The sequence below is a fragment of the Macrobrachium nipponense genome, chromosome 47 (assembly GCF_015104395.2).
Source record: "Macrobrachium nipponense isolate FS-2020 chromosome 47, ASM1510439v2, whole genome shotgun sequence".
NCBI lineage: Eukaryota > Metazoa > Arthropoda > Malacostraca > Decapoda > Palaemonidae > Macrobrachium > Macrobrachium nipponense.
In genome coordinates this window covers 4,240,261-4,265,437 of record NC_087222.1, presented here as the reverse complement: position 1 = coordinate 4,265,437, position 25,177 = coordinate 4,240,261, and the positions used below count along the sequence as shown (strand labels likewise).

The 25,177-nt window shown below is 41.2% G+C and overlaps 3 protein-coding genes across 4 annotated transcripts in view; all 3 read right to left on the bottom strand.

Annotated features, from left to right (window-relative positions):
* The window catches only part of LOC135204674 (uncharacterized), a 32,682-nt gene extending 10,606 nt beyond the window's left edge, over positions 1-22,076 (bottom strand). Inside the window, exons 1-2 of the mRNA XM_064234829.1 lie at positions 21,946-22,076; positions 7,795-11,023 (exon numbers count right to left, since the gene is read on the bottom strand). Of these exons, the coding sequence (XP_064090899.1) occupies positions 7,840-11,013 (3,174 nt within the window). The 5' untranslated portion in view covers positions 11,014-11,023; positions 21,946-22,076 and the 3' untranslated portion in view covers positions 7,795-7,839. The remainder of the gene's footprint in view (positions 1-7,794; positions 11,024-21,945) is intronic.
* LOC135204416 (uncharacterized) lies at positions 21,075-23,934 on the bottom strand. The gene is made up of 2 exons (XM_064234628.1): positions 22,054-23,934; positions 21,075-21,242 (listed from the first exon to the last, which is right to left on the bottom strand). Exons 1-2 carry the CDS (start codon positions 23,932-23,934, stop codon positions 21,075-21,077), a joined length of 2,049 nt encoding a protein of 682 aa, XP_064090698.1.
* Positions 23,809-25,177, bottom strand: part of LOC135204676 (uncharacterized) — a 93,528-nt gene continuing 92,159 nt past the window's right edge. The window contains exon 3 of one of the 2 annotated variants that reach the window (XM_064234833.1): positions 23,809-23,944. The gene's annotated coding sequence lies outside the window, so the exon portion shown is untranslated. The remainder of the gene's footprint in view (positions 23,945-25,177) is intronic. The other variant, XM_064234832.1, reaches the window with a different exon arrangement.

Here is a 25,177-nt window from a genome sequence, read left to right as displayed (position 1 = left end):
GCTGCTGGATGTAAAAAGCTTAGCGCATTGTGGAAGATCCTCATATGTGGTTGGCATAGGAGGTCCGGGAGTGGCGGAAACACGCTCAGAGTCTCTACCAGCAGAAGTAGAAGGCCGGGTACCTTTCTCGATTCAACACCTGCCTGATCAGGCAAAATGGCGGAAAAGCATAGACGTCTAGGCCGTCCCAGGGGTGCTGGAATGCGTCCTCAAACGCTGCCACCAGATCTGGAACTGGAGAGCAGAAAATCGGTAAATTCCAATTTAGAGTGGTAGCAAACATGTCTATTGTTTAGGAACCCCACTAAGTCAAGACTTTATTCGCTACCCGAGGAGCCAAAGACCATTCGGAGCCAACGATCTGTGTCCTCCTCCTCAGATTGTCCACCATGATGTTCTGTTTGCCTGGAATGAACCGAGCTGTCAACCCTACCAAGCTGAGAGCTGCCCATTCGTGAATCTACACTGCTAGTTGGCATAGATGCTGCAAAGACACGGTACTGCCTTGACGGTTCACGTATGATCTGTAAGAAGAGAGCTGAAGTGCTGGAGTGCCAGGAAGGCAATTCGAAATTCCAGCATGTTGATATGACCGGTGTTGCAATAGGTGCGCGCCCCATCCTTCCTTGGATGCATCCGTAAACAGGAGCAGATCGGGTGGACGAGACTGGAGAGGGGAGCCCCTCAACAGGTTCGTGTCGTCCACCCACCACTCGAGATTAGAGCGCATGTTCTCCTCCACTGGGACTAGTTCATGAGGAGAATCATAACTTTGCGACCAATGATTCTTCAGACCCAACTGAAAGGATCGAAGGTGCATCCGACCATTTGGAACATGGCATTCCAGCGAGGCCAGATGTCCCAGCAACTGTTGCCACTGATGTGCTGGCAGCTGGGACTGTCGAAGGAAGGGCAGAGCGACACTTCGGAAGCGTTCCAGTCTTTCCAGTGTCGTAAAGGATTTCCCTGCAACGGTGTCGAGGATCATACCGAGATACACCAGTTGTTGAATGGGCTCTAGAGAGGATTTCTTGCGGTTCTCCATGATCCCCAGATCGTGACAAAATGGCAGAACCATGTTTCGGTGGAGACGAAGCAGTTCCATTGAGAGCGCCAGTATCAGCCAATCGTCTACGTAATGCAATAGACGAATGCCCTGGAAATGAGCCCATGTCGACACTAGGGTGAACACCCGAGTGAAGACTTGCAGAGCTGTGGAGAGACAAAAACATAGGACCCTGAATTGGAACACTCTGTCCGCTACAAAAAGACGAAGATACTTCCTGGACAACGGATGGATTGTGATCTGGAAGTATGCGTCTTTTAGGTCGATCGTCACCATATAATCCAGAGGACAAATGGCCTGTCTGACCGTGCTGGGGGTCTCCATCCTGAACGGGGTTTGCTGAACGAACTCGTTCAGGGCTGAGAGGTCGATGACCAGTCTCCAGCCTCCAGACGCCTTCTTTATAAGAAAGAGTCGACTGAAGAAGCCTAGACTCGTTGAGGACCTCCTCGGGAGCATCCTTCCCCAGCATGTCCTGGACTTCCGCCTGAAGGGCGAGATCCTTCTTTGATCCCTGACGATAGGATGATGACATCTTCGGGGGTCGAATCAGAGGAGGGGGAGAGTTGATGAATGGGACGCGATACTCGTGTCGGAGGACGGTCAGCGTCCAATCCTCCGCCTCGTGGTACTGCCACCTCGTCCATCTGGCTTGCAGGCATCCCCCCACAGGTGGCAGAGTGGGGGGAGTGCCCTCCTCACTGGTTGCTCACTGGTTGCGGCAGACGCTCTTCCTCTTGCCACATTTGCCAAAGACCACCGAGATACAAGGTGTTCGAGCTGCTAGCACTGACTACGCTGCCAGACGAAAGAAATGTACCCAAAACCTCACCAAAATCGACCATTTTTTGGTTTGCCAGTTATTAATTCCTTATTTTTCTTGCCTACACTAATTAGTGTACACCAAATAATACTTACTCAAAACCCAAGTTATGAGATTAATATAAAATACTGAACAAAAACAATTTATTTAGTTACAATACAGTGTACTGTGTATACCAAAGAACAAACATGTTTATCGTTATTAAAAAATATATTTATACGTTAATAGTCAAATTGCAAGACGGCAGCTGTTTAAATATGAACTTCAGCACAGGCAAGTGTTTGAATGACTGCCCATCTGAAATTATTGGCAAAAATGAAATAACTAGTTTTATAACAGCAATGCTATTGCAGTGTTAGAAATTCATTCAGGAGTATCAGCTCTCTGGAGTTAATGAATATCTGATTAATGATATTCGTAGGAATCTTGAGATCTCCTAAGTGACGTACTTCAGCGACATGAAAAATGCATGCACTGTGCAGTTAGCCTTAACTTTAGGTAGGGCAATGTGGCATACAGTATGATATTTCATTGTACAGTACTCAAGTTTTACCTGTGGAAGAAGAAACGTGGCCTTTTCATATTTTACGTGTATAAATGATCACTAAAAAAACCTAGTAATACAATTAGGATAGGTTAGGTTAAGTTATTGAAATTTCTAACGTAGGCTCCTGTTTTGAATCTGTAACCCTTAGAATACTATGGCAGTCTAATTTTATGCACCTTAACCCATCTAGACCCAAAAGGTTTGTCCCTTACCTTTGACTACTGTCAACTGTAACTTGCCTATTTTCCCATTACTATACTGTACTCAAGTTGCGATGAACTTATATTAACTTCTATGTGTATGCTTATGTAACTCTGAGTACCTGTCTGAAGGTTCTATAACACAGTTAGGTATCATGTTTGCAACCTTCTTACCTGATCTCGGTCCTTTCTCCAAAAATTGCAAAATGCTCTTTACCACGTAAAAACAGGCTACAGCACGCTTTGCTAAATTTCTTCTGGGGTTTCTCTGCACTTCCAGTATGTACATTTACCTTTGTTATGTTTACTTGTTTGATATGTTTGCCCTTTTTTGCTTGTTGGTAACTTTTTATACGCTGCTTGCCTTACCTGGCTACTGCTACCATTATTAGTATTGCCTATTAAGACATTTAAATTGCTTTTTCCAAAGCTTTATAAGTCCAGCCAGAACTGGGAGTTGTTAGACATAGGCTACACTGGGTGTTGTTGGACACAGGCTACACTGGGTGTTGTTTAGCATAGGCTACACTGGGTGTTGTTGGACACAGGTACACGGTGTTGGTTAGGACAACAGGCTTACACGGGTGGGTTGGTTTAGCATAAGGCTACACTGGGTGTTGTTGGACACCAGGTTACTGTGTGTTGTTTATCATAGGCTTACACTGGTGTTTGTTTGGCCACAGGCTACACTGGGTGTTGTTTAGCATAGGCTACACTGGGTGTTGTTGGACACAGGCTACACTGGGTGTTGTTTAGCATAGGCTACACTGGGTGTTGTTTAGCATAGGCTACACTGGGTGTTGTTGGACACAGGCTACACTGGGTGTTGTTTAGCATAGGCTACACTGGGTGTTGTTTAGCATAGGCTACACTGGGTGTTGTTGGACACAGGCTACACTGGGTGTTGTTTAGCATAGGCTACACTGTGTGCTGTTTGGTATAGGCTACGCTGGGAGTTCTTCGACTTACGCTAGCCTATATTCGACTCTGCTAAGCATTGGTTAACATGAATTCCTACTAAAATTCAATGTAAGGTAAACCAGTCTTTCTTTATATTGCAACTGACCTTGTTGCTCACAACTCCTACCTAAAATGCAGATGACTGTATTTATATTGCAGTCGAAAGTAATGCAGAGACAAAAGTCAAATAGGTAGGCTAGTATGTAACTGTTGCAATGAACTTATTGCCGAGTTTATCTGCTTACCACAGAAGTTCGTCCAGTAAAGGACACAAGATTTATCCATGGCTCGCTACCTCATTATGCCATGTAAGTTTTATGTTCAAGTTCTTAAAAAAAAACAAAAAAAAACAATGGAACCACGAAAACACCTCGTGTCCAAGTGATGTAAGGGAAGGAAGATCGAGTCGAGTGAGTCACCTCGCCAGTCACTCGCCAGCCTCGGAGAGTCGGACCACCACAGTCAACGTCATGACGTCACATCGAACAGGCCTTCTATCTCGGTGGTCTTGGTTTGCCTCGCCCTCGACCACCCCTGGTCGAAAAGGGCTGCTGACCTCTGCCGCCGAGTGGTAGAGGCCGTGGGAAAGGGATCAGCCCTGGCAGGAGGGTGAGAAACCTCCTAGATGGAGAGCCAGGGCAATGTCGAGCAGAAACAGCAGGAGGTTGGGGCTGACAGAAGGATGCTGTGCAGTGCAGCAAAGAATCCTGGCTCGCTCTCCTGAAATTTCCGATCACCTAGTTTACATCCGAAGATGGAAAGAGGGTGGATCCCTGAAGCAAGGCATTCCTCAGGTCAGTCACATCTTGAGGGTCCACAGCTCGATCAAGCCTTGATGATATGGCGTCCCTGCGCTTCAGCACCAGGTTGGCAAGCTGGTGGACTAAGAACTCCATAGCCTTACCTCCTGAAACAAGGTCATGGAGCTGATGGGCCATGTCTGCTTGCTGTGCCACCCCAAAAGTCCAGCTATGAAGCTGCTTGCAATGCTGCCATCATGGTTTGTTCAAGCTGTGACATCTCCTGGGAAGAGAGCGTCGAGGTTCTGTGTTGCAGTGTCTGGAGTGAAACACAAGGTGCCAATGATGTTATCGTCGGGTTTATGGGCAAGGGTGAAGGCTCAGCCTCTTGGGCCACATAGTACTTCCACTGCTTCTGGAAAGCAGAGGGGAGTAGTTCAGAGGACCGAGATGCCTGCAGCGAGTCCTTCCTCGCTGAAACTTGTCTATTGACCTTGGTCAGAGCCTCCCTTGTCAGGGATGACAAGGGCAGCTCATAACGGGACCGAGCACCCCAAGGGACACAACAAAGAAGGTCGACTGCCGACGTACGGCCTTTTGGAGAAGTAGTTGTAGCTTCTCCTAGGCCGTTTACCTTCCGGATGAGACCGATGATCTCACAGAAGGTGGTTTCAGCTGGCGCATCTTCTGGAACAGCTGGAGCAGCTGGTTCCTGAAGGTAGCCAGCTGAATCGTCGGTTGCCTCGTGAAAATCATCCTCCCTCTGCATTGATGCACCTGGGCGTGAATGAGAGGGGTCCAGTCTTGAAGAAAAAGGTCGAGTCTCTAGTTGTTCATGAAGGGCAGCAGAAGGTCTGGGAGCCGAGGCCCCAAGAGCCAAAGGAGTCCTTGGAGGCTTGGAACCACGAGAGCGATTCTTTGCTGCCTTCCACAGGTCCTTATGCCCCTGTCGGACAGCCCCTTGTGAGAAGGGGGAAGGTGGAGTTGGAAGACGCCTATTTGCTTCCGGGGAAGCTGGAGGAGAGAGAGGAGATGGAGCCCTCTCCGCAAGCACTGTTGGAGCCCTGTCAAGAGGATCTCGGCTGGGTTCGAACTTGATGGGTGAGAAATGATATTTCTCTACAAGGGAACGAGCCCTTGGAGATCGAGAACCTCGAGAGGTTGGAGGTCTGGACTCGTAAGGAGGAGTCACGGGATGCCTTTGCTTACAGAGCGCCTTTCGCATGACGTTAAGCACTCGTGGCAGCTTAGGGATAGTAAATCCCCTTAACTGCTCTCCCAACTTCCCAAGAGGAATCAGAAGAGAGGCTGGAAGGTCATATGAAGGAGGAGCAGCCCGCTTGTGCCTTGTTCTCAAGGGAGAGTCAGGGAACGACGACCTCTGATCAAAGGTGAAAGCCTATAAGGCTGCCTTTTGGAAGGCTGGGTTACAGCTTTACGAGGATCCTCAGGTGGAGATGGGACCTCCAGAGGAGGAGCAGACGATGAACGGGTACTTTGACTCAGACGTCTCTGTTTTCCGTGTCGAAACCTTGCAAAAAAACAGAGGAAAAAAGTTTTACAGGTGCGTGTGTATCTGCAGGAACAAGAGCGAGTGTCACCGCAGGCACGCAAATTTGTGTGTGGGCAAATGCCTAGAGCCGCGTGCGTTAGAATGCGCTCTACAGGTGAAATAGCGCACCTTGTTGCGTGTACACAAAGAAGAGCATTCCAAAGAAGGAGAGTGTCTGGGGCATGATACTGGAGACCGAGAGCGCCTGCTGGAGCGTTTAGAAAAACGCGCGTTGGCGCACAGGGCAGTAGCGCGTCTTGGTGAGTGGTTACTCTGTTGCTGAGGCAGCGGTGAAGCAGCGCATCGGGTAACGCGCGTTACAGGTGAGCGCAGTATAAAAGACGCATGCGCAATCACGCTGAGCGTGTTGTCCAGGAGTAACACGACGCACAAATGAATGGTGTGCATCAGGAAGTAGTTCTCGCTGCGGTGTAGAAGGTCTTGGTGTGTTGTCCATGAGAGGGGACCTCTCTCTAATGAAGGCTCCTGTGCGTGTGCCGAAGCATCACGCATTGCAGGGGAGCGTTCAATTAGCGAAGCCTCCTGTACACATACTGTAGCATCGCGCATTGCAGAGGAAAGTAAATCCAACGAATGCCCCTTTGTGCATGCCGTAGCATCGCGCATTGCGGAGGAGAGTATATCCAACGAATGCTCCTTTGTGCGTGCCGAAGCCTCACACAAAGCCGAGGAGCTTATATGTGAAATTCTGGTAGTTCTCAAAGGTGAGCGCATGTCTGAGAAGAGTCTTTACTACTTCTCTGAGAGTCACTGTTGGAGGAGTCCGAGGACCTCGTCCAGGGGCAAGGCGAAGCTACAAGGCCCGCATCCCCGAGGACGGGCAGACAGGAGGATGGAATTGGTCAGCGTAGAAAAAAGCCTCTGCAGGGGAGGATGAGGCTGACTCCTCCGAGGAGACTAAGGAGGAAGACGATGTCCCAGAGGAGAGTGCCGACAAAAGTATCTCCTTTGACGGCAGGCCAGGAAGTTCCCAACGAAGGCCACAAAATACGAAGGACGTCGTCAATGCGAACTGTAAAACAAGGCTCATTCTCAGAAGAGCCAGGCCTTCCCATTTCACCAGGGGAAACAAGCAGGTATTGCTCGTTCAAAGGCAGGCCAAGAGTTAAATTGTCGCTCTTATGTTGATCACTCTCGGAGAAATGAGACGCTGAAGTCCCCGACGAGGAAGCAGAAGGTCTGGGTCGTTTAGTCTTTGAGGAAGAACTCGAAGGCCAAGGACCCCTTTTCTTCTTACTTAGCCGCCGGCGATACTCAACCAACTGGGCAGGCGACCAGATACGTCACTCCTCACAGGGAGATTCCGATGTACAGGAATGCCCCGTGCAAGAAGGACGAAGGGAGTGAGGGTCTCTATCAATCCTGCTCATGAAAGTCCCACACCTATGGCCTGGGACACCAGGGCAGGAACGCATAACCATATTGTCAGACATACTCGCATTCAGCAAGAAAAAGAAAAAGAATGTTATGAAAAATTTCAGCAAGCCAGCGGGAGCGAAAGAGAAAGGTCTTTCCTCGCTGCCGGCTGTAATCAAAGTGGCGACTTAATGAGCTGATGGGGAGGCGGTGCTTCCCCACCGCCGGGCAGGTAACTACCGGCCCAGTAGTTACTACCTCTATATATAAAAGAAAGTATTAGCCGTTAGTTTCAGCTGAGCTGCAATCTATCCTAAGTAAAGGACGGAAAGTTTGTATACTGTGTAGGAACAAATTTAAATTCTAAATTTTCTACCTCTTGCTTGGACAACTTGAGTGGGATACCAAGACTTCTTTAGTGGAACCACCTTTCACAAGTCTGGCATCCCACCCATAGAGAATTTGCTCCACTCTTCCCTTTGAATACCCCACATTCATTCAATTCACTTTCGCTGTCATCATCGCTTACCTCAGTTCCTCAACACCATTGAAATCACTCAAACATTGTCTTCGTCTAGCATTTGCGTTTGGGCAGTGCTCTTGCCTTTCCCCTTCCCTTTGCTTTGCTTCTTCTTGCCAGCTTTTTTGCCTCTCTTTCCTTCTTACGCTGCTCCTTTTTCTCTTCAAATAGCCTTTCCTTCCTTTCTTTCATCTTCAAGTATCTTTTACAGTCTGATGTTTGCTCAGCAATTCCTGGAGGTGTTGTTGCAGAGGGAATCCCAGATGGGCCAGGTAAAGAGATGTCACTACTACTAAGTTGGTACTGAAGCCCACTTTTAGAGGGAATTGCTTGTGGGAAAGGTGCAATCTCACTAGCATCTGCCAGAGGCTGAGTTTCCCCAGCATATGGATTCCTCTCAGCAGGACACAGCTTAATCATCTCAAGTTCCCTCCATACCATGTAAGGCGTGCTTGGGAAATGAACCCAACCTAAATCAGTCTTCCTCGTTTTGTAAAGGGCTAATTCATCCAGTGGGACCACAGCCTCTAAACGTTTCAGCTGTGCTCTTTGTCCCATGATAAAACCTTGGTTGAAGATTTCCTCATAAGATGCATAAGATGTGGGTTCTACTACTGATGTAACTGTAGAGGTCTCCGGAAGTTGGACAGCAGAAGCATCCTCTTCTTTTTCTGCCGTAACAAACTCGGAGGTGTCGATGGCATTGGGGTTGAAAGGGACCAAACCTGTCGACCGGAATCCACGTATTATATTTTCAGACATATTGCCTTCTCTGATGGCCATCGTTAATACATATGGGAAATGTTTTTTTGGCATGTCCACGGCTGAAAGTTCCCCCCAGACTTTATTGTATACCCTTCTGTACTCTGCCTTGAGTGGCTTGTATACAGACACATCAAGTGGCTGCATTACATGGGAGGAGTAGGGAGGAAGGTAGTAAATAAGGATTTTCTTATCACGGGCAAATCTTAGAGTTTCCAAATTTAAGTGGCTTAAGAAGCCATCCAGAATTAAGAGAACAGGTCTTCTAATATTCTTTTTCACAAGCTCATTTTCAAAAATGTTACCTAGCCAGTCATGAAACAGGTCTGCTGTCATTAACCCAGAATCAGAGCACCCTCTATGGTAAGAATCTGCTTCCAAGTCCTGGTGCTTCACATATTCAGTCGGAGTTTTCCCTTTATTAACTATAAAAGGCCTCATGAGACTTCCATCAGCTGAAGCACAGCACAGGACAGTCATCAAGGGCTTCCCCATTCCTGACACTTTACAAGAAGCCACATTACCCTTTTTATCACAAACCTTGGAAGCCCCATCTTGTGCACTGATGACAATACCTGTCTTATTGCAGGTGAAAACTTGCGATGCATTATCTGGGCTTAAAAACCCATTTGCATTTAGGCCCTCAGCCACTAAAAAGGCTTCCAAGTTTTGAAAAAACGTGGAGATTGTTTTTGAGGTTAAGGTACCCTTCAACTGACCTAGATTTTCCGATAATTGGTCGGACACCTCAGGGTGTCGCTTCAGGAATTTGTTCATCCATCCATGAGTCTGTATATTTCTATTTTGGAAAATTTTCTTCTTCTTTTGATTAAGAATATGCTGGACTACCAATGGCAGACTCTGTTTGGTCTGAGGATGGCCAATCCTAGCCATCTCGAGGCACCAGTCTACTATATCCCTTTCTACATCAGCAGGCAGCCATGGCACACCCTTTTGTGGGCTCTTATCCAGGCCCATTTGTAAGTATTTTCTTATAGTGTTACGGCCTATTGAATATTTCTTAGCAATCTGACGTATTGATATCCCTGCTTCCACCTCTGCCAAAGCCTTTCTGATTTCCTCGTAAGATGAGGTTGCTACTACTGATGTAACTTTAGAGGTCTCCAGAAGTTGGACAGGAGAAGCATCCACAAGTTTTTCTGCAGTAAAAAACGTGGAGGCGCCGATGGCATTGGGGTTGAAAGGGACCAAACCTGTCGACCGGAAACCACGTATTATATTTTCAGGTATATTAACTTCTTTGATGGAATTCATTAATATATATGGGAAATGTTTCATTGGCATGTCCTTGGATGAAATTTCCCCCCAGACTTTATTGTATACCCTTCTGTACTCTGCCTTGAGTGGCTTGAATACAGACACATCAAGTGGCTGCATTACATGGGAGGAGTAGGGAGGAAGGTAGTAAATAAGGATTTTCTTATCACGGGCAAATCTTAGAGTTTCCAAATTTAAGTGGCTTAAGAAGCCATCCAGAATTAAGAGAACAGGTCTTCTAATATTCTTTTTCACAAGCTCATTCTCAAAAATGTTACCTAGCCAGTCATGAAACAGGTCTGCTGTCATCAACCCAGAATCAGAGCACCCTCTATGGTAAGAATCTGCTTCCAAGTCCTGGTGCTTCACATATTCAGTCGGAGTTTTCCCTTTATTAACTATAAAAGGCCTCATGAGACTTCCATCAGCTGAAGCACAGCACAGGACAGTCATCAAGGGCTTCCCCATTCCTGACACTTTACAAGAAGCCACAGTACCCTTTTTATCCCAAACCTTGGAAGCCCCATCTTGTGCACTGATGACAATACCTGTCTTATTGCATGTGAAAACTTGCGATGCATTATCTGGGCTTAAAAATTCATTTGCTTTTAGACCCTCAGCCACTAAAAAGCCTTCCAAGTTTTGAAAAAAGGTGAAGATGTTATTTGGAGTTATGGAAGCCCTCAAGTGACCAAGATTTTCTGGTATCCGGTTGGACAACTCAGGGTGTCGCTTCACGAATCTGTTTATCCATCCATGAGACGGTAGATTTTCATTTTGGAAAATTTTCTTCTCCTTTTGATTAAGAATACGCTGGACTACCAATGGCAGACACTGTTTGGTCTGAGGATGGCCAATCCTAGCCATTTCAAGGCACCAGTCTACTATATCCCTTTCTACATCAGCAGGCAGCCAAGGCATAGTATTTGTTTTTGGGCCATTATCCAGGCCCATTTGTAAGTATTTTCTTATAGTGTTACGGCCTACTGAATATTTTTTAGCAACCTGACGTATTGATATCCCTACTTCCACATCTGCCAAAGCCTTTCTGAGTATTTCTCTCTTTTCTTCTTCTGACAGCTTCTGTGGAACGTGCACCTCTGACTCTCCTACCGTATCAGGCTTCCCCTCTTCATACTTCAAGCCTCCTGAACCTTTGGGCAAATTTGTCCCTGTATGTTCAGCCATGACTCAAAGCCTACAAAATAGAGAAAAAAAGTGGACATTAGAGTATTGCTTAGTCTATTCTATGACTGCTCTCACGATACAACCAAATCACTTATACACAAATATATACACTCTAAAATTCCTTGCACACTTTCAATATTAGTTTAGGCCTAGGGTTGCCAGACGTCCCATTTTTCTGGGACATGTTCCGATTTTAATCCTTTTGTCCCCTGTGACACCCGTATTGTCCCGATTTTAGTTCACCATAATAATTCCTACTTGAAGTGAATGACTACTACGTCACTTGCTATGACTATCTTCAGAGGGGGTTTCATCTTCAGAAGGTTTTGATCACTTTCCATGGAAGTTATTGGATACTCTTCCAGCACGGGAACAAGTCCAATCATCTAGTCTTGTGTTAACAAACGAAGGTTGTAAATCTGACGCAAACATCCTTTTTTTGACAGCGGTCAGCATTGAAAAATCTCCTTGGTAAACATATGGAGATCAAGCCTGATGAATGAGTGACCATGCTGTGCAATGAAAGATGAAGTTCTATATATCCTTCAGCAGATGGAATTGAAAGAACAATATTCAGAGATGTTAATTTTGTGCCAGTATTTATTAAGCATTCCACCTCATAATGCCATTGGTGAGCGAGTATTCTCAATCATGAATATCCAGTGGAATGACAAGTGAAACAAGTTGGATGTGGCTTCTGTGGAAGCCGTCTTTCAATGCACATGGAACCTTAATGTCAATGCAAAGAATTTCATAGGTAGGTGCTAGAAAATAGGGACCTAATAAAAATAGCAACATCATAAGGGAATTATAAATAATGAGTTTAGTTCCTTTTTTGTGCATATTTCTTATTTCTATTCATACTCATACGCTCCCAATGAAAAGAATTTTTGAGTATAGTTTCTGTATTTAATTTTTTTAATACCCCCATTAAAATTTTGGTTTTATTTTTTTCACTTATGTGAAAATTTCCTCTCTGTTTTTATAATATACTGGTCTGGGAGTGTTTAAAGGTATAAATTTATGTAAGGTGAGTAATTGTAATTGTCCCTGCAGTTCTAATCTTTTAATCTGGCAACCCTAGTTAGGCTATTTCCTCTAACTTGGGTGACACTGCCCCATTCTTACTTTTAACGCATCAGTTTTGGATGAAGTCCTGGAGTAGTAAAACTCATATCAAATTTACTGCTTCATACTACTGGACTTGACGCCCATCAGCAGTGTATCAAACCCCTTTACACCCACAAACCTCTTTACTGAGAAGCTTAACAGAGTAAACATTGTGTTTGCTCCCAAACCGAACACTTATGCGTATACAGTAGGGGCTCAATAATCTAATCGCGGGGAATATGGCCCAGAACCACCCGCACCCCCCCCCCGTGATAAGTAAGACCACTATTCCCATGTTTATAACTGCCTACTTTAGTTCAAGCACCAAATATGTCTTCAACTATCACCTTAAACTCAATTCAAGACAGTTTCAAAGTTATTTTACATTAGCCATTAAAAATATATGGAGTGTACATACTACTACTGTACATACGTATGTAGCCGCCTACTAGCCAATGGATTACAGCTAGAAGCCTACATGCACGTGCTATTACATAACCACGTGGGGCTCCTTCTTTTTTTCTTTTTTTTTTTTAACAAGGAAAGACAGCGAGAGAGGTACTTCAGTAACAAAACAAAACGGCTCCCTTGTTTACTTTATGCCTCCTTTGTTTGTGTGTGTGTGTTTAAGTTATATGTCTATAATGTCACAAATCTTTTATAAATTCTTTCCTATCTTCAATTTCCCCTTCATCAGATCAGCAAACAAAAGTATATTACTTAACAATTCCTTTCTATTTTCATGATTTGGCTGCTGCACCAAACTAAAAGTACATAGTATATCTATTTTGTGAATGAACATATTTATGATAAAAAATCATGATTTACTGTAATGATTACAGCACCCAACTATAATATCAATGTATAAACAGCAAAATACAGCAATAAAAATCTATTTTTGTCTTTTGTTTACATTTAGAATCAGCTGATGGACGTTTATTACCGAAAGAATTATTTTGAAAAACAATTTAGTTGCAAAAATAAACTAATTTATTAATGGAATTATTATTATTTTTAACTTTGTACATAATAGTTTATGACAGAGTAATTCATATTTCATTGAGAGAGAGAGAGAGAGAGAGAGAGAGAGAGAGAGAGAGAGAGAGAGAGAGAGAGAGAGAGAGAGAGAAAGCAGCTTAGGACGAGAGTAACTGTTGAATAGCTTAGCTCGAGAATAACATAATGAAATTTGTATTTTAAATATTTTTATGGTGATAAGAAATGAAACATCGATAGTGATAAGATATTCTCTTGTATACTGTTATAATATGTATGTGATAGTTATTGAGTCAACTATAAAAGTTGTATTAAAGCACAGTTTCGTAAATAACAGAAAGAATACAAAAATATGGCAACACATGTACCTACAAATGTCGGGGACCATCTTGTTCTTTTATTACAATAATAAATCAGTATTATAGTTTTTTTTCTGTGAGAGAGAGAGAGAGAGAGAGAGAGAGAGAGAGACGAGAGAGAGAAGAGAGGGCAGAGAGAGAGAAGAGAGAGGAGAGAGAGAATTTGCTATTTACATTCATAGTATTTGAAAATTTGTAAATGAGTTTATCCTAAAATTGCATTTAGTCATGAAAAGAAGATGAAAACACAGTAATTAGTGAATCTTGCTCTATGATAAATTTCGCGATTTTGTTAATTTTCAGGGATATAGTATTTGGGCTCCACAAAAAAAGTAAGTAAAGTGATTTATGATAGAGTTTAAGAGGAGAGTTATGTAAAATACATCGTAGTTTGTAAAACGGTGTAACCACTATCACACTGTGTAAAAATAATATGTACAAACGAAGACTGTAGGTTTGGTGACCAACGTATTTTTTTCGTGAATGAATATACATTTATGATCAAAAATAGTTACTGTCCTTATTACTGTAATATTAATGTAATCACATCAAAATAAAGTAATCATTACATACTGTAAACATGTAAAGTGTATTTTTGTCTTTTGAAAAATGCATTCCCCAAGGAATTATTCCTTGAAGAGGCTTTTTATTATGAAGATATGCCAATAATATATAAGATATGAGTTTTATTATGAATATATGACAATAATATATAAGGTAAAAATGGTTTTACGTCTACGCTTCGTTGCCAATTGCAAACAATACCCTTCGTTGCCAATTGCAAACAATACGATAATCTATGACATTATCTTTTGTATGACTGCAGTTCAGAGAAGTTGATTACGTTCTACCAAAACAATGTTCATACTGCTGTAATTACCACTACTGCTATTAACATTTCTAAAAGGTTAACAAATGGCAAAGGTCGCTGTGAAGCAATGTAACTCAATGTTTACATTTCTGCTGGCCACTCAACTACAAGTTGATGTCAATGATGTGGAATTATTCCATGAATAGGCTATATATTGTGAAAATATGCCAATAACATATAAGGTGAGAATGGTTTTATTACCTTTATTGTCACTTAATATCATAATGTGAATCTGTTCATGCATTTGCTGGTTATCGGACCCCGAGGAGGCTTAGCCTACCCGACAAACCCGCGATGCTGCGATTCATACAGTGATATAGATTGAGAAGTGTTCCAAGGAAAAACCCGTGATTAACTGATACCGTGATTGCTGATCCGCGACTAAGCGAGGTCCCACTGTACGTATAAACACACATGCGCCTCTCTCTCTCTCTCTCTGTGTAAACTAATATATTTAAGTAATATACAGGCGGTCCCCGGGTTACGACGGAGGTTATGTTCTTGAGACGTGTTATAAGCCGAAAATCGTTGTAAGCTGGAACATCGTAAAAAATCCTAATAAAACCTTACTTTTAATGCTTTGGGTGCATTGAAAACTATGCAAACTGCATTCTTATGGCATTTTTCATAAAAAAAACCTTAAAATATTGATTATTTTGCATTTTTGGTGTCATATTTCATCTGCCAGATGAGCGTTGTAGGCGTCGTAACCCTGGAAATAATGTCTATTGACAAGCATCGTAACCTCGGAACGTCGTAAGCTGACACCGTCGTAACCTGGGGACAGCCTGTATAGGGTAAACAACCGCATGGACTGCCCAACACACCGACAGTCACGGCTGGACACCCTACGAAAAAGTACTTTTAACGTGTCCCGACACCGGCCAAATTTAAAGATTTAAACAGAGGGTAATGAAAAGGGTGGCCAACGCAGTGCAAACTTCACCAAAATGCTTTCAAAATTTTTACTTACGAATAAATAACTTAGAAGATTGATGCCATCTCGATTTGAGAGTCGCTTGTGTCAACAAACTTCCCATTTCCTGTGATAAATACGCACACCACTTGTACCCATAGATGCTGGGGCACTTTCATCACAACAATTGGAAAACAATCCCCGGCCACGACGTTTTTAAGGAAACTACTGTTTTGGTAGAAGACGACAACAAAGCATGCACTAGATAATTATTTACATAAATAGTAAAACATCAATATTTTACATATTTATGATGATTAATTTGAAAATATTCTTTATTGAAAAAGTAACTCGATTCCTGACTCAAATTTAAGTAATTATTTTTCGGAATTAGAACGTTCTTTTAAGTCCTGTATTATGACGTCACAACATCTTGACTTTCGTACCTATTGTAAATGAATTGCTATACTCAGACTTTCTTGCAGAACAGTTTACCAGTTATTCATACAGATTGTTATCAGCTATTCATGTAATTGTTATAATTGTAATGCGCATATATATATCTTTATTATTTACTTTTTGGATATATGATGTTTTACTGCCATATTACCACCGTAGTGTGACGCAATTGCTTTCGCTCCCTGGGCCTCTGTCTGTTTTCGCACCATAAGAAATTAATGGGGCCGAATTTGCAATGACCAGAAAGTCGTTAAAAGAGGAAAGTTGGCATTGAAGGGCATATGTTTTGATTGAGAAAAATACAAATTTATACAATCACTACCTTGTACAAAAATACTTGATTGACAACTAAGCAGCATACCTACTATGAGTTCCAGAGACAGTGCAAGCACGTTTTTCGGCAATATTTCTGTAACAAACACTCGTATCAGAACAAGATTTTCCTATAGCGTATTACACACAGTGCCGTAATTTATAAGGGTATCGTGAATCACTAAACGTAAAGAATAACGACACTTGTCCTTGTACCAAGAGACAAAACCTCCATTATCCAGAACACAGCAGTAAAAAGCTCCACCTACCCTCTCCCCCCCGCCCCACCACCACCCCTGTCCTTCTTCCTTCCTTCGCCTTCCCTTCTCTGGGTATAAGACTTACACAAAACATGGAAATTGGTGAAATTAGCCTATGTCTTGGAAGTATATATACATAAGTATTACAGCAATTTTATCATTATTGCATTACTATGACAACTAGAATTCATGGAAACAGTTTATGATAAATGCATCGGCGTATGTGTGAAGCTCCACTAATGTGGCAATGATGATTTTGCCATTCTTAGCATACAAACATTAAAGATTACATTTATTTCTGGCATACAGTTATTCAACAAAATAAAAATACTAATATAAGACTTAAATCAATGAAAATTGCTAGCAAAAAAAAAAAAAATAAAAAAAAAATATATATATATATAATCCACTAATCGTCATCTGCTCCGCGATGGTTTTCGGCAGCCAGATGTACAAGGTTAGAAACATTGGATTGTACCTACTTTAGAAATATCTGTAATTTTTTGGGGTAATTTGGTTGCAAAAAAGGGATAATAGACATGAATTAAATAAACATTTTGAAGTAACAAAGTAAAGTGAAACTAAATAATGAGTAAAGTAAACAATTAAGGGAATAAACTTTGCATCTTATAAACACTCGTCGTCTGCTACTCATAACTGTTTGTGGAGTGAGCACTTAGGAACCAGGAACAGCAACAATGTGGTTCAAGTGCAACTTGGAGTGGATTAAGACCAATAATGTGTATAATTACAATCAAATAAGCAGTGTGGAGTTTCAGTTGTGATGGCAGTAAGGATAAAACCACCAATTAAGGTAAAAATGAATTCAGTTCAAACCATGACCCCGGGAATAACAAGTTTCATATTTTCACTAATATAGGCAACAAAATGTTGTTTTATTGTGCTGATTACAACTGCAATCTTGGGTAAGATCAATAAACGTTACATATATATATATATATGCTAACATTGTTCAAATGAGTGCTGGGAAGGCTGGGAAAGATGGTGGATAGTCCGTGATTAGACCGGCCAGCCTGACGATAGCCGCCATATTGGATTTCAAAACTGCCTTGAAAACATATTTTACGAAGAGCATCACATGCTTATTTTAGTTCGTATGGGGGCTTTCATATATCACATTATGTTGACGAAACTTCAATCTTTTGAATGGTATGCTTAGAGTTGTAATTGTATTCTTGTTTCACCAACTAAATATCGAGTGAATAAGACCCGGCCAGCGTGATGATGGTGGATCATCCGTGATTGTTTACCCTATATACACAAACATGTCTCTCCATCTCTCTCTCTCTCCGTCACTAGCAGATCTAGGGGTGGGGGTGGGGGGTTGGAACCTGGACAAATGCTTCAACCCAAGAAAAATAACAACGAAATAATTACAGTCATACAGTCCCTACGTACGAAAAATCTAGGTTACGAAGGCAAAGACGAAGGTTTTTTTGCTTCTGTGTACGAAAATAATTCAGGTTGCGAAAGGGTGTATGTAGTGTAAAGTCCGAGATTCGCCCGGACCACCGAGAACAATTTTAAAACTAGCACGCTGCCAACTCAGTACTCGCCACCATCCTGCTCTCCTATTGGTCAGCATCTCTCCTATAAGTCTGTATGTAAAAGCGTTCCTTGACCATTTTTTGCGGCAGCGTTATCATAAACATTGGAATTCGTTCATTCACATATACGTATTTCGTTTGTTAACGTTAATTTGTGTTAGTGATTTTGCTTTTGTTGTACTGTAAGTTACTTTATTGTGTAGTGTGTGAACTTAATTACTTACGTCATTAGCCATGGGTCCCAAGAATGTTGCTGAAGTTCACAGCAAGAAGAGGATGCTTTCTATGGAGAATGAAGATGGAGATAATCAAGAAGTATTAATGTTTTCTGCCCTTTATTAATGTGTTTCGTAAAGTTAAATGTTCATGTTTTCTGCCATTTGTCCTCCTCCTCTGTCACCACTTTCGGAGATCACCTCACTCGAAAGGTTCCACATTTTACTATACATATGTCATGTACGTTAAGTATTTCTTGGACCATGTACACTAATACACTTTATTTACACATACGTACTACAATAAAGGTTATGTTAGGTATTGAATGGTCCAAATTGTTGTATTTCATTGTTTATTGGTCAATTTAGCTTAATTATAAAATTTACTGTGGTGTTTTTGTAGGGCTTGGAACGAATTAGGCAATTTACATGTAAAACTTAGTTCAAGATACAAAAAAATCAGGTTACAAAAGTCACTTCGGAACGGATTAATTTTGTATCCTGAGGCACTACTGAACTTATTATTAGCCATAGGTCCCAAGAATGTTGCTGAAGTTCAAGGAAAGAAAGGGATGCTTTCTATGGAGACGAAGGTCGACATAATCAAGAAGTGTAAATGTTTTCTGCCATTTGTTAATGTGTTTCGTAAAGTTAAGTGTTAATGTTTTCTGCCATTTTTTTAATGTTTAATGAAGTTAAGTGTTCATGTTTTCTTCCATTTGTCCTCCTCCACTGTCGACATTTTCGGACATCGCCTCACTCAAAAGGTAAGATTCCACATTTTACTACATACGTACATACAGTATTTCTTACGCCTGTACACTAATACACTTTATTTACAGGTACAGTCATGGTTAGGTTAGGTATTGAATGGTCCAAATTGTTGTATTTCAATGTTTATTGGTCAATTTAGCTTTATTATAAAATTTACTGTGGCAATTTACATGTAAAACGTAGTTCTAGGTGCGAAAAAATCAGGTTACGAAGGCCGCTTCGGAACGGATTATTTTCGTAACCTGAGGCACTACTGTAAATTGAAGATTTATATAACATGAATGAGATAAAATAAACTAGAAAAAATCTTTTATAGAAATAATTTTGAGAAGCAAATAATCTTTTATTAATATTATTATTATTATTACAAAAATAGCTAACTAGACCACTGAGCAGATTTTCAGCTCTCATAGGGCTGGCCCTAAGAATTAGATAAAATGCCAGGTCTAGGCCAAAGGCAAAGAACTGGGACTAAAGAGGTCATTCAGGATAATAAAGAAACAATAAAATTAAAAGACTGCTCCAAGGCAGAGCCTTTCATACTAGAACACAAACAGGCAAGAAACATATTTACTCATGTTTCCATACATACATACTAAAAAAGGTGTATTTAATTTAATAAGAAACTTAAAATTTTTGTGTAAAATTCATAAATTTGCTCTAAGGTTTTGCATTTTCATTATATTCTTATTTTTCATACTTTATTAATTAAATCAAGAGTGCCTTAGAAACGTCAAAATTGGAACAACTGAAAATGTGAAAGATTCTGACAACATTTCTTTACTACTTTGCATCCAAAGCTTGACAGTCTCTGCCGGTTATATTTTGGACACTCGCACAAAACATGTCTGACAGTTACCAACACCTTGCACTCTGGAGCAGGGCCTCATGGGCTGCTCATCAAGTGCCCATCTGTCAGAAGTGTGTGGCCTATACGTGGATGTGTCAGGATTGCTTGTGTGTGTGTCTCTCTCTGATATGCGGAACTCCATTTGGTAACATCAGGTTTTATTTGATTTAGTTTACTACTTTCAGGTTCTTCGTTCCATATACTCAGTCATTTATTTACACTGATTGTTTATATACATGCACCATGGTCACTAATAGGGATGTTTACATTTGCTCTCATCATCTGGACTGCTTCCTTGGCTTGCTTATCAGTCTCTTTGTTTCCTTTTATTCCGACAGGGGCAGGGATCCTACATTATTTCAATTTGTTTCCTTTATTACACACTATTTATGGAGTCAAAACTTAATCTACCTGTTATGCAATATTATTTTTGGGATTGTAACTTTTAATGGCTTCTATAGTCTAAATCACAAAACTGTTAGGAGTTCTTTGGTTATTTGTCCAATGTTATTGCACATAAACTCCGCTGTAAATAGTGAGGCATTATTGGGAAGAGAGAACTGGCATGTTTTGTCCTGGAACACTGCAGAATATCCCACTCTGTATTCTGATCTGGAACAATCCGTATATAGTGTAATGTGGACCTTTTCGACTCATGCGCTCTATCGTATGTTGTCTACGTTCTGGGGTATGCGAGTACTTTTTTGATAGATATTTTAATTTGGTGCAAATATTCAATTTTATCAATTTTGTCATTATTGTTGGGCTGGTTGTGTAAATTGTAAATTACATAATTATCATTTTTTATTTGTATATTTTAATACTTGATATTTGCAAGTCAATAAAGTTTACAGGTACCATGTCATGACATACTTTGTTATGTACACATATGGCTATGCCTAAATTTCCTTCTTCTGTAGATGTAGATACTACAGTATATTTACCAATTGTTAATGTTTTATTGACATTTTGTAAACATATTATAGGTTCGTATTCTCTCAGTATGCGTTGTAATTCTCCCAAATTCCCAAGACCTTAAAGAGGTTACGAACTAGATCAATCTCTGATGAAGAAATTAACATCTTCGCATCCTAAATTCCCCCTCTCTTATTCACGTCCACAAGGCCTGAGAAATCCCCCTTGGAGGAGGCAGACACTCCCAAGGAAGGAGGAGCTTTCCTGGTTGCAGAGAAACGATAACGCTTCATTAGGAGCAACGTTGTGAAGGCGAAAGACACTTTGCCTTGTTCCCTCTTAGAAGACAGCTACTCATCCTCATAGGGAAGAGCCTGCCAAGCTGCAGAGGATAGGACTAACTTAGGAAGGAGATAAACTAGGAGTGGCAGGTGCCAAATGGTCCGGAAAATAATCCTAAAGAAACCTCACCAAAGAAGTGTATGTTGCCGGAGGTTGAGCTGTGTCCTGCTCTAAATCCTGCTCTTGCTCTTCATTATCTGAAGACATAGGTGACAGGGGGGGTTCTTCCTTCTTTGACAACGGTGTCTTACTCTTAAAGAAGGACAACAACTCTTCAAAGTGCTGTTGAAAAGAAAAGCCAAAAAACCATCCAAATGAAGAAGAAGCTCCACAGAGCTACTGATGTAACCTGGGAGCCAGCACAAATCCAAGTGAGGGGTGTGATGTTGTCATACCTGTTTACCAGAAGCAGTTGGTAACTGGTTACCTACACTAGCGATGCCAGCGCCACCATGAAAGTTTGAATTTCGGTCTGCCTTGGTAATGACCCTACAGTTGAATAATTACTTGGTAAGTTATGCATTACTAAAAATATTAAACAAACTTGACTACAATATCATCACAGTCACTTCTTTTATAAATCACCAAAATTCCTGCGATAGATAATTTAACATATTATATTGGTTGGTCTTTGTACTTTGATTACAAATACGAATACCACAAGATGTCAGGAAAAATCTTAAGAAATACAATAAAACCAGTTATGGCTCAAATGACTAAACAATAAAAAAAAGGGAAAAACTATTGCATTTTGTATATTGATGGAACAGATATTTTTAAGCTAAGATTGATCACAATATAATTACAAACATGTAAATTCTAAATTTTCTACCTCTTGCTTGGACAACTTGAGTGGGATACCAACACATGTTTTGTGGAACCACCTTTCACAAGTCTGGCATCCCACCCATAGAGAATTTGCTCCACTCTTCCCTTTGAATACCCCACGTTCATTCAATTCACTTTTGCTGTCATCATTGCTTACCTCAATTCCGCAACACCATTGAAATCGCTCAATCATTGTCTTCATCTAGCATTTGCGATTTGGCAGTGCTCTTGCCTTTCCCCTTCCCTTCGCTGTGCTTCTTCTTGCCAGCTTTTTTGCCTCTCTTTCCTTCTTATGTTGCTCCTTTTTCTCTTCAAATAGCCTTTCCTTCCTTTCATTCATCTTTAAGTATCTTTTACAGTCTGATGTTCGCTCAGCAATTCCTGGAGGTGTTGTTGCAGAGGGAATCACAGATGGGCCAGGTAAAGAGATGTCACTACTACTAAGTTGGTACTGAAGCCCACTTTTAGAACGAATTGCTTGTGGGAAAGGTGTAATCTCACTAGCATCTGCCAGAGGCTGAGTTTCCCCAGCATATGGATTCCTCTCAGCAGGACACAGCTTAATCATCTCAAGTTCCTTCCATACCATGTAAGGCGTGCCTGGGGAAGGAACCCAACCTAAATCAGTCTTCCTGCTTTTGTAAAGGGCTAATTCATCCAGTGGGACCACAGCCTCTAAACGCTTCAGCTGTGCTCTTTGTCCCATGATAAAACCTTGGCTGAAGATTTCCTCATAAGATGCATAAGATGTGGGTTCTACTACTGATGTAACTGTAGAGGTCTCCGGAAGTTGGACAGCAGAAGCATCCTCTTCTTTTTCTGCCGTAGCAAACTCGGAGGTGTCGATGGCATTGTGGTTGAAAGGGACCAAACCTGTCGACCTGAATCCACTTATTATATTTTCAGGTATATTAACTTCTTTGATGGACTTCAGTAATATATATGGCAAATGTTGCTCTGGCATGTCCATGGATGAAATTTCCCCCAAGATTTTATTGTATACCCTTCTGTACTCTGCCTTGAGTGGCTTGAATACAGACACATCAAGTGGCTGCAATGCAAGGGAGGAGTAGGGAGGAAGGTAGTATATAAGAATTTTCTTATCATGGGCAAATCTTAGAGTGTCCAAATTTAAGTGGGTTAAGAAGCCATCCAGAATTAAGAGAACAGGTCTTCTAATATTCTTTTTCACAAGCTCATTTTCAAAAATGTTACCCAGCCAGTCATGAAACAGGCTTGCTGTCATCAACCCAGAATCAGAACACCCTCTATGGTAAGAATCTGCTTCCAAATCCTGGTGCTTCACATATTCAGTCGGAGTTTTCCCTTTATTAACTATAAAAGGCCTCATGAGACTTCCATCAGCTGAAGCACAGCACAGGACAGTCATCAAGGGCTTCCCCATTCCTGACACTTTACGACCATCTTGATTCCCCTTGTTATCACAAACCTCGTAAGTCCCGTCTGAGCTGATGACAATACCTGTCTCACTGCAGGTGAAAACTCGCGATGCATTATATGAGCTTAAGAATTCATTTGCATTTAGGCCCTCAGCCATTAAAAAGGATTGCAAGTTCTGGAGAAATGTGGAGATTGTTTTTGAGGTTAAGGTACCCTTTTTTTTTGAGTTTAAGGTAGCCTTAAATTGACGTATATTTACTGGACATTGGTTGGACACCTCAGGGTGTCTCTTCAGGAATCTGTTCGTCCATCCAAAAGTTGGAAGATTATCATTTTGGAAAATTTTCTTCTTCTTTTGATTAACAATATGCTGGACTACCAATGGCAGACTCTGTCTGGTCCTAGGATACCCAATCCTAGCCATTTCAAAGCACCAGTCTACTATCTCCCTTTCTACATCAGCAGGCATCCATGGCATAGCACTTGGTCTTGGGACATGATCCAGGCCCATTTGTAACCAATTTCTTATAGTGGTACAGGATAATGAATATTTTTGAGCAATCTGAGATATTGACATCCCTGCTTCCACATCTGCCACAGCCTCTCTGAGTATTTCTCTCTTTTCTTCTTTTGACAGCTTCTGTGGAACGTGCACCTCTGACTCTCCTACCGTATCAGGATTCCCCTCTTCAAAATTCAAGCCTCCTGAACCTTTGGACAAATTTGTCCCTGTATGTTCAGCCATGACTCAAAGCCTACAAAATAAGAGAAAAAAAGTGGACATTAGAATATTGCTTAGTCTATTCTATGACTGCTCTCACAATAAAACCAAATCACTTATATACATAAATATATACACTTTAAAATTCCTAGACTCTTTCAATATTAGTTTAGGCCTAGGGCTGCCAGACGTCCTATTTTTCTGGGACATGCTCCGATTTTAATCATTTTGTTCCCTGTTCCCCGTTGACCATTCTGTGACACCCGTATTGTCCCGATTTTAGTTCACCATAATAATTCATACTTGAAGTGAATGACTACTATGTCACTTGCTATGACTATCTTCAGAGGGGGTTTCATCTTCAGAAGGTTTTGATAATTTTCCACGAAGTTATTGGACACTGTTCCAGCATGGGAACAAGTCCAATCATCTTGTCTTGTGTTAAAAAACAAAGATTGAAAAACTGACGCCAACATCCTTTTTTTGACAGTGGTCATCATTGAAAAATCTCCTTGATAAACATATGGAGATCAAGCCTGATGAATGAGTGACCATGCTGTGCAATGAAAGATGAAGTTCTATACATTGGTACCTCTGGATACGAAATTAATCCGTTTCGAGGCGGACTTCGTATCCTGAGTTTTTTGTATCTTGAACCACATTTTACATGTAAATTGCCTAATTTGTTCTAAGCCCTACAAAAACACCACAGTAAATTTAATAATGAAGCTAAATTGACCAATAAACAATGAAATACAACAATTTGGACCATTCAATACCTAACTTAAACTACATATACTACTAATATGTACTACATACCTGTAAATAAAGTGTATTAGTGTACATGGTATACAAGAAATACTGTACGTACATATGTACGTATGTAGTAAGATGTGGAACCTTACCTTTCGAGTGAGGCGATCTCCGAAAGTGGCGACAGAGGAGGAAGACAACGAAGCACATAAAAAAAATGTCAGGAAACATTAACACTAAACTTTACAAAACACTTTAACAAATGGCAAAAAACGTAAACACTTGACTTTTCAAAAAACTTAAATTTCATTGTTTTTATTGTCTTTTTTTTTTTTTTTTTTTTTTTGACTTTTAATGTTTTATACAAAATTTCAATTTCTTCACCACCGAATGGATGCCAGTCCGTTTACGGAATTTATAAAACCACCCATGAGAAGCCTTGAAGTCTGGGGTTGGCATCGATGTCCCTTCTCCTCCGTCGTCTTCGGCCTGGGTAATCAAATCACTGAAAATA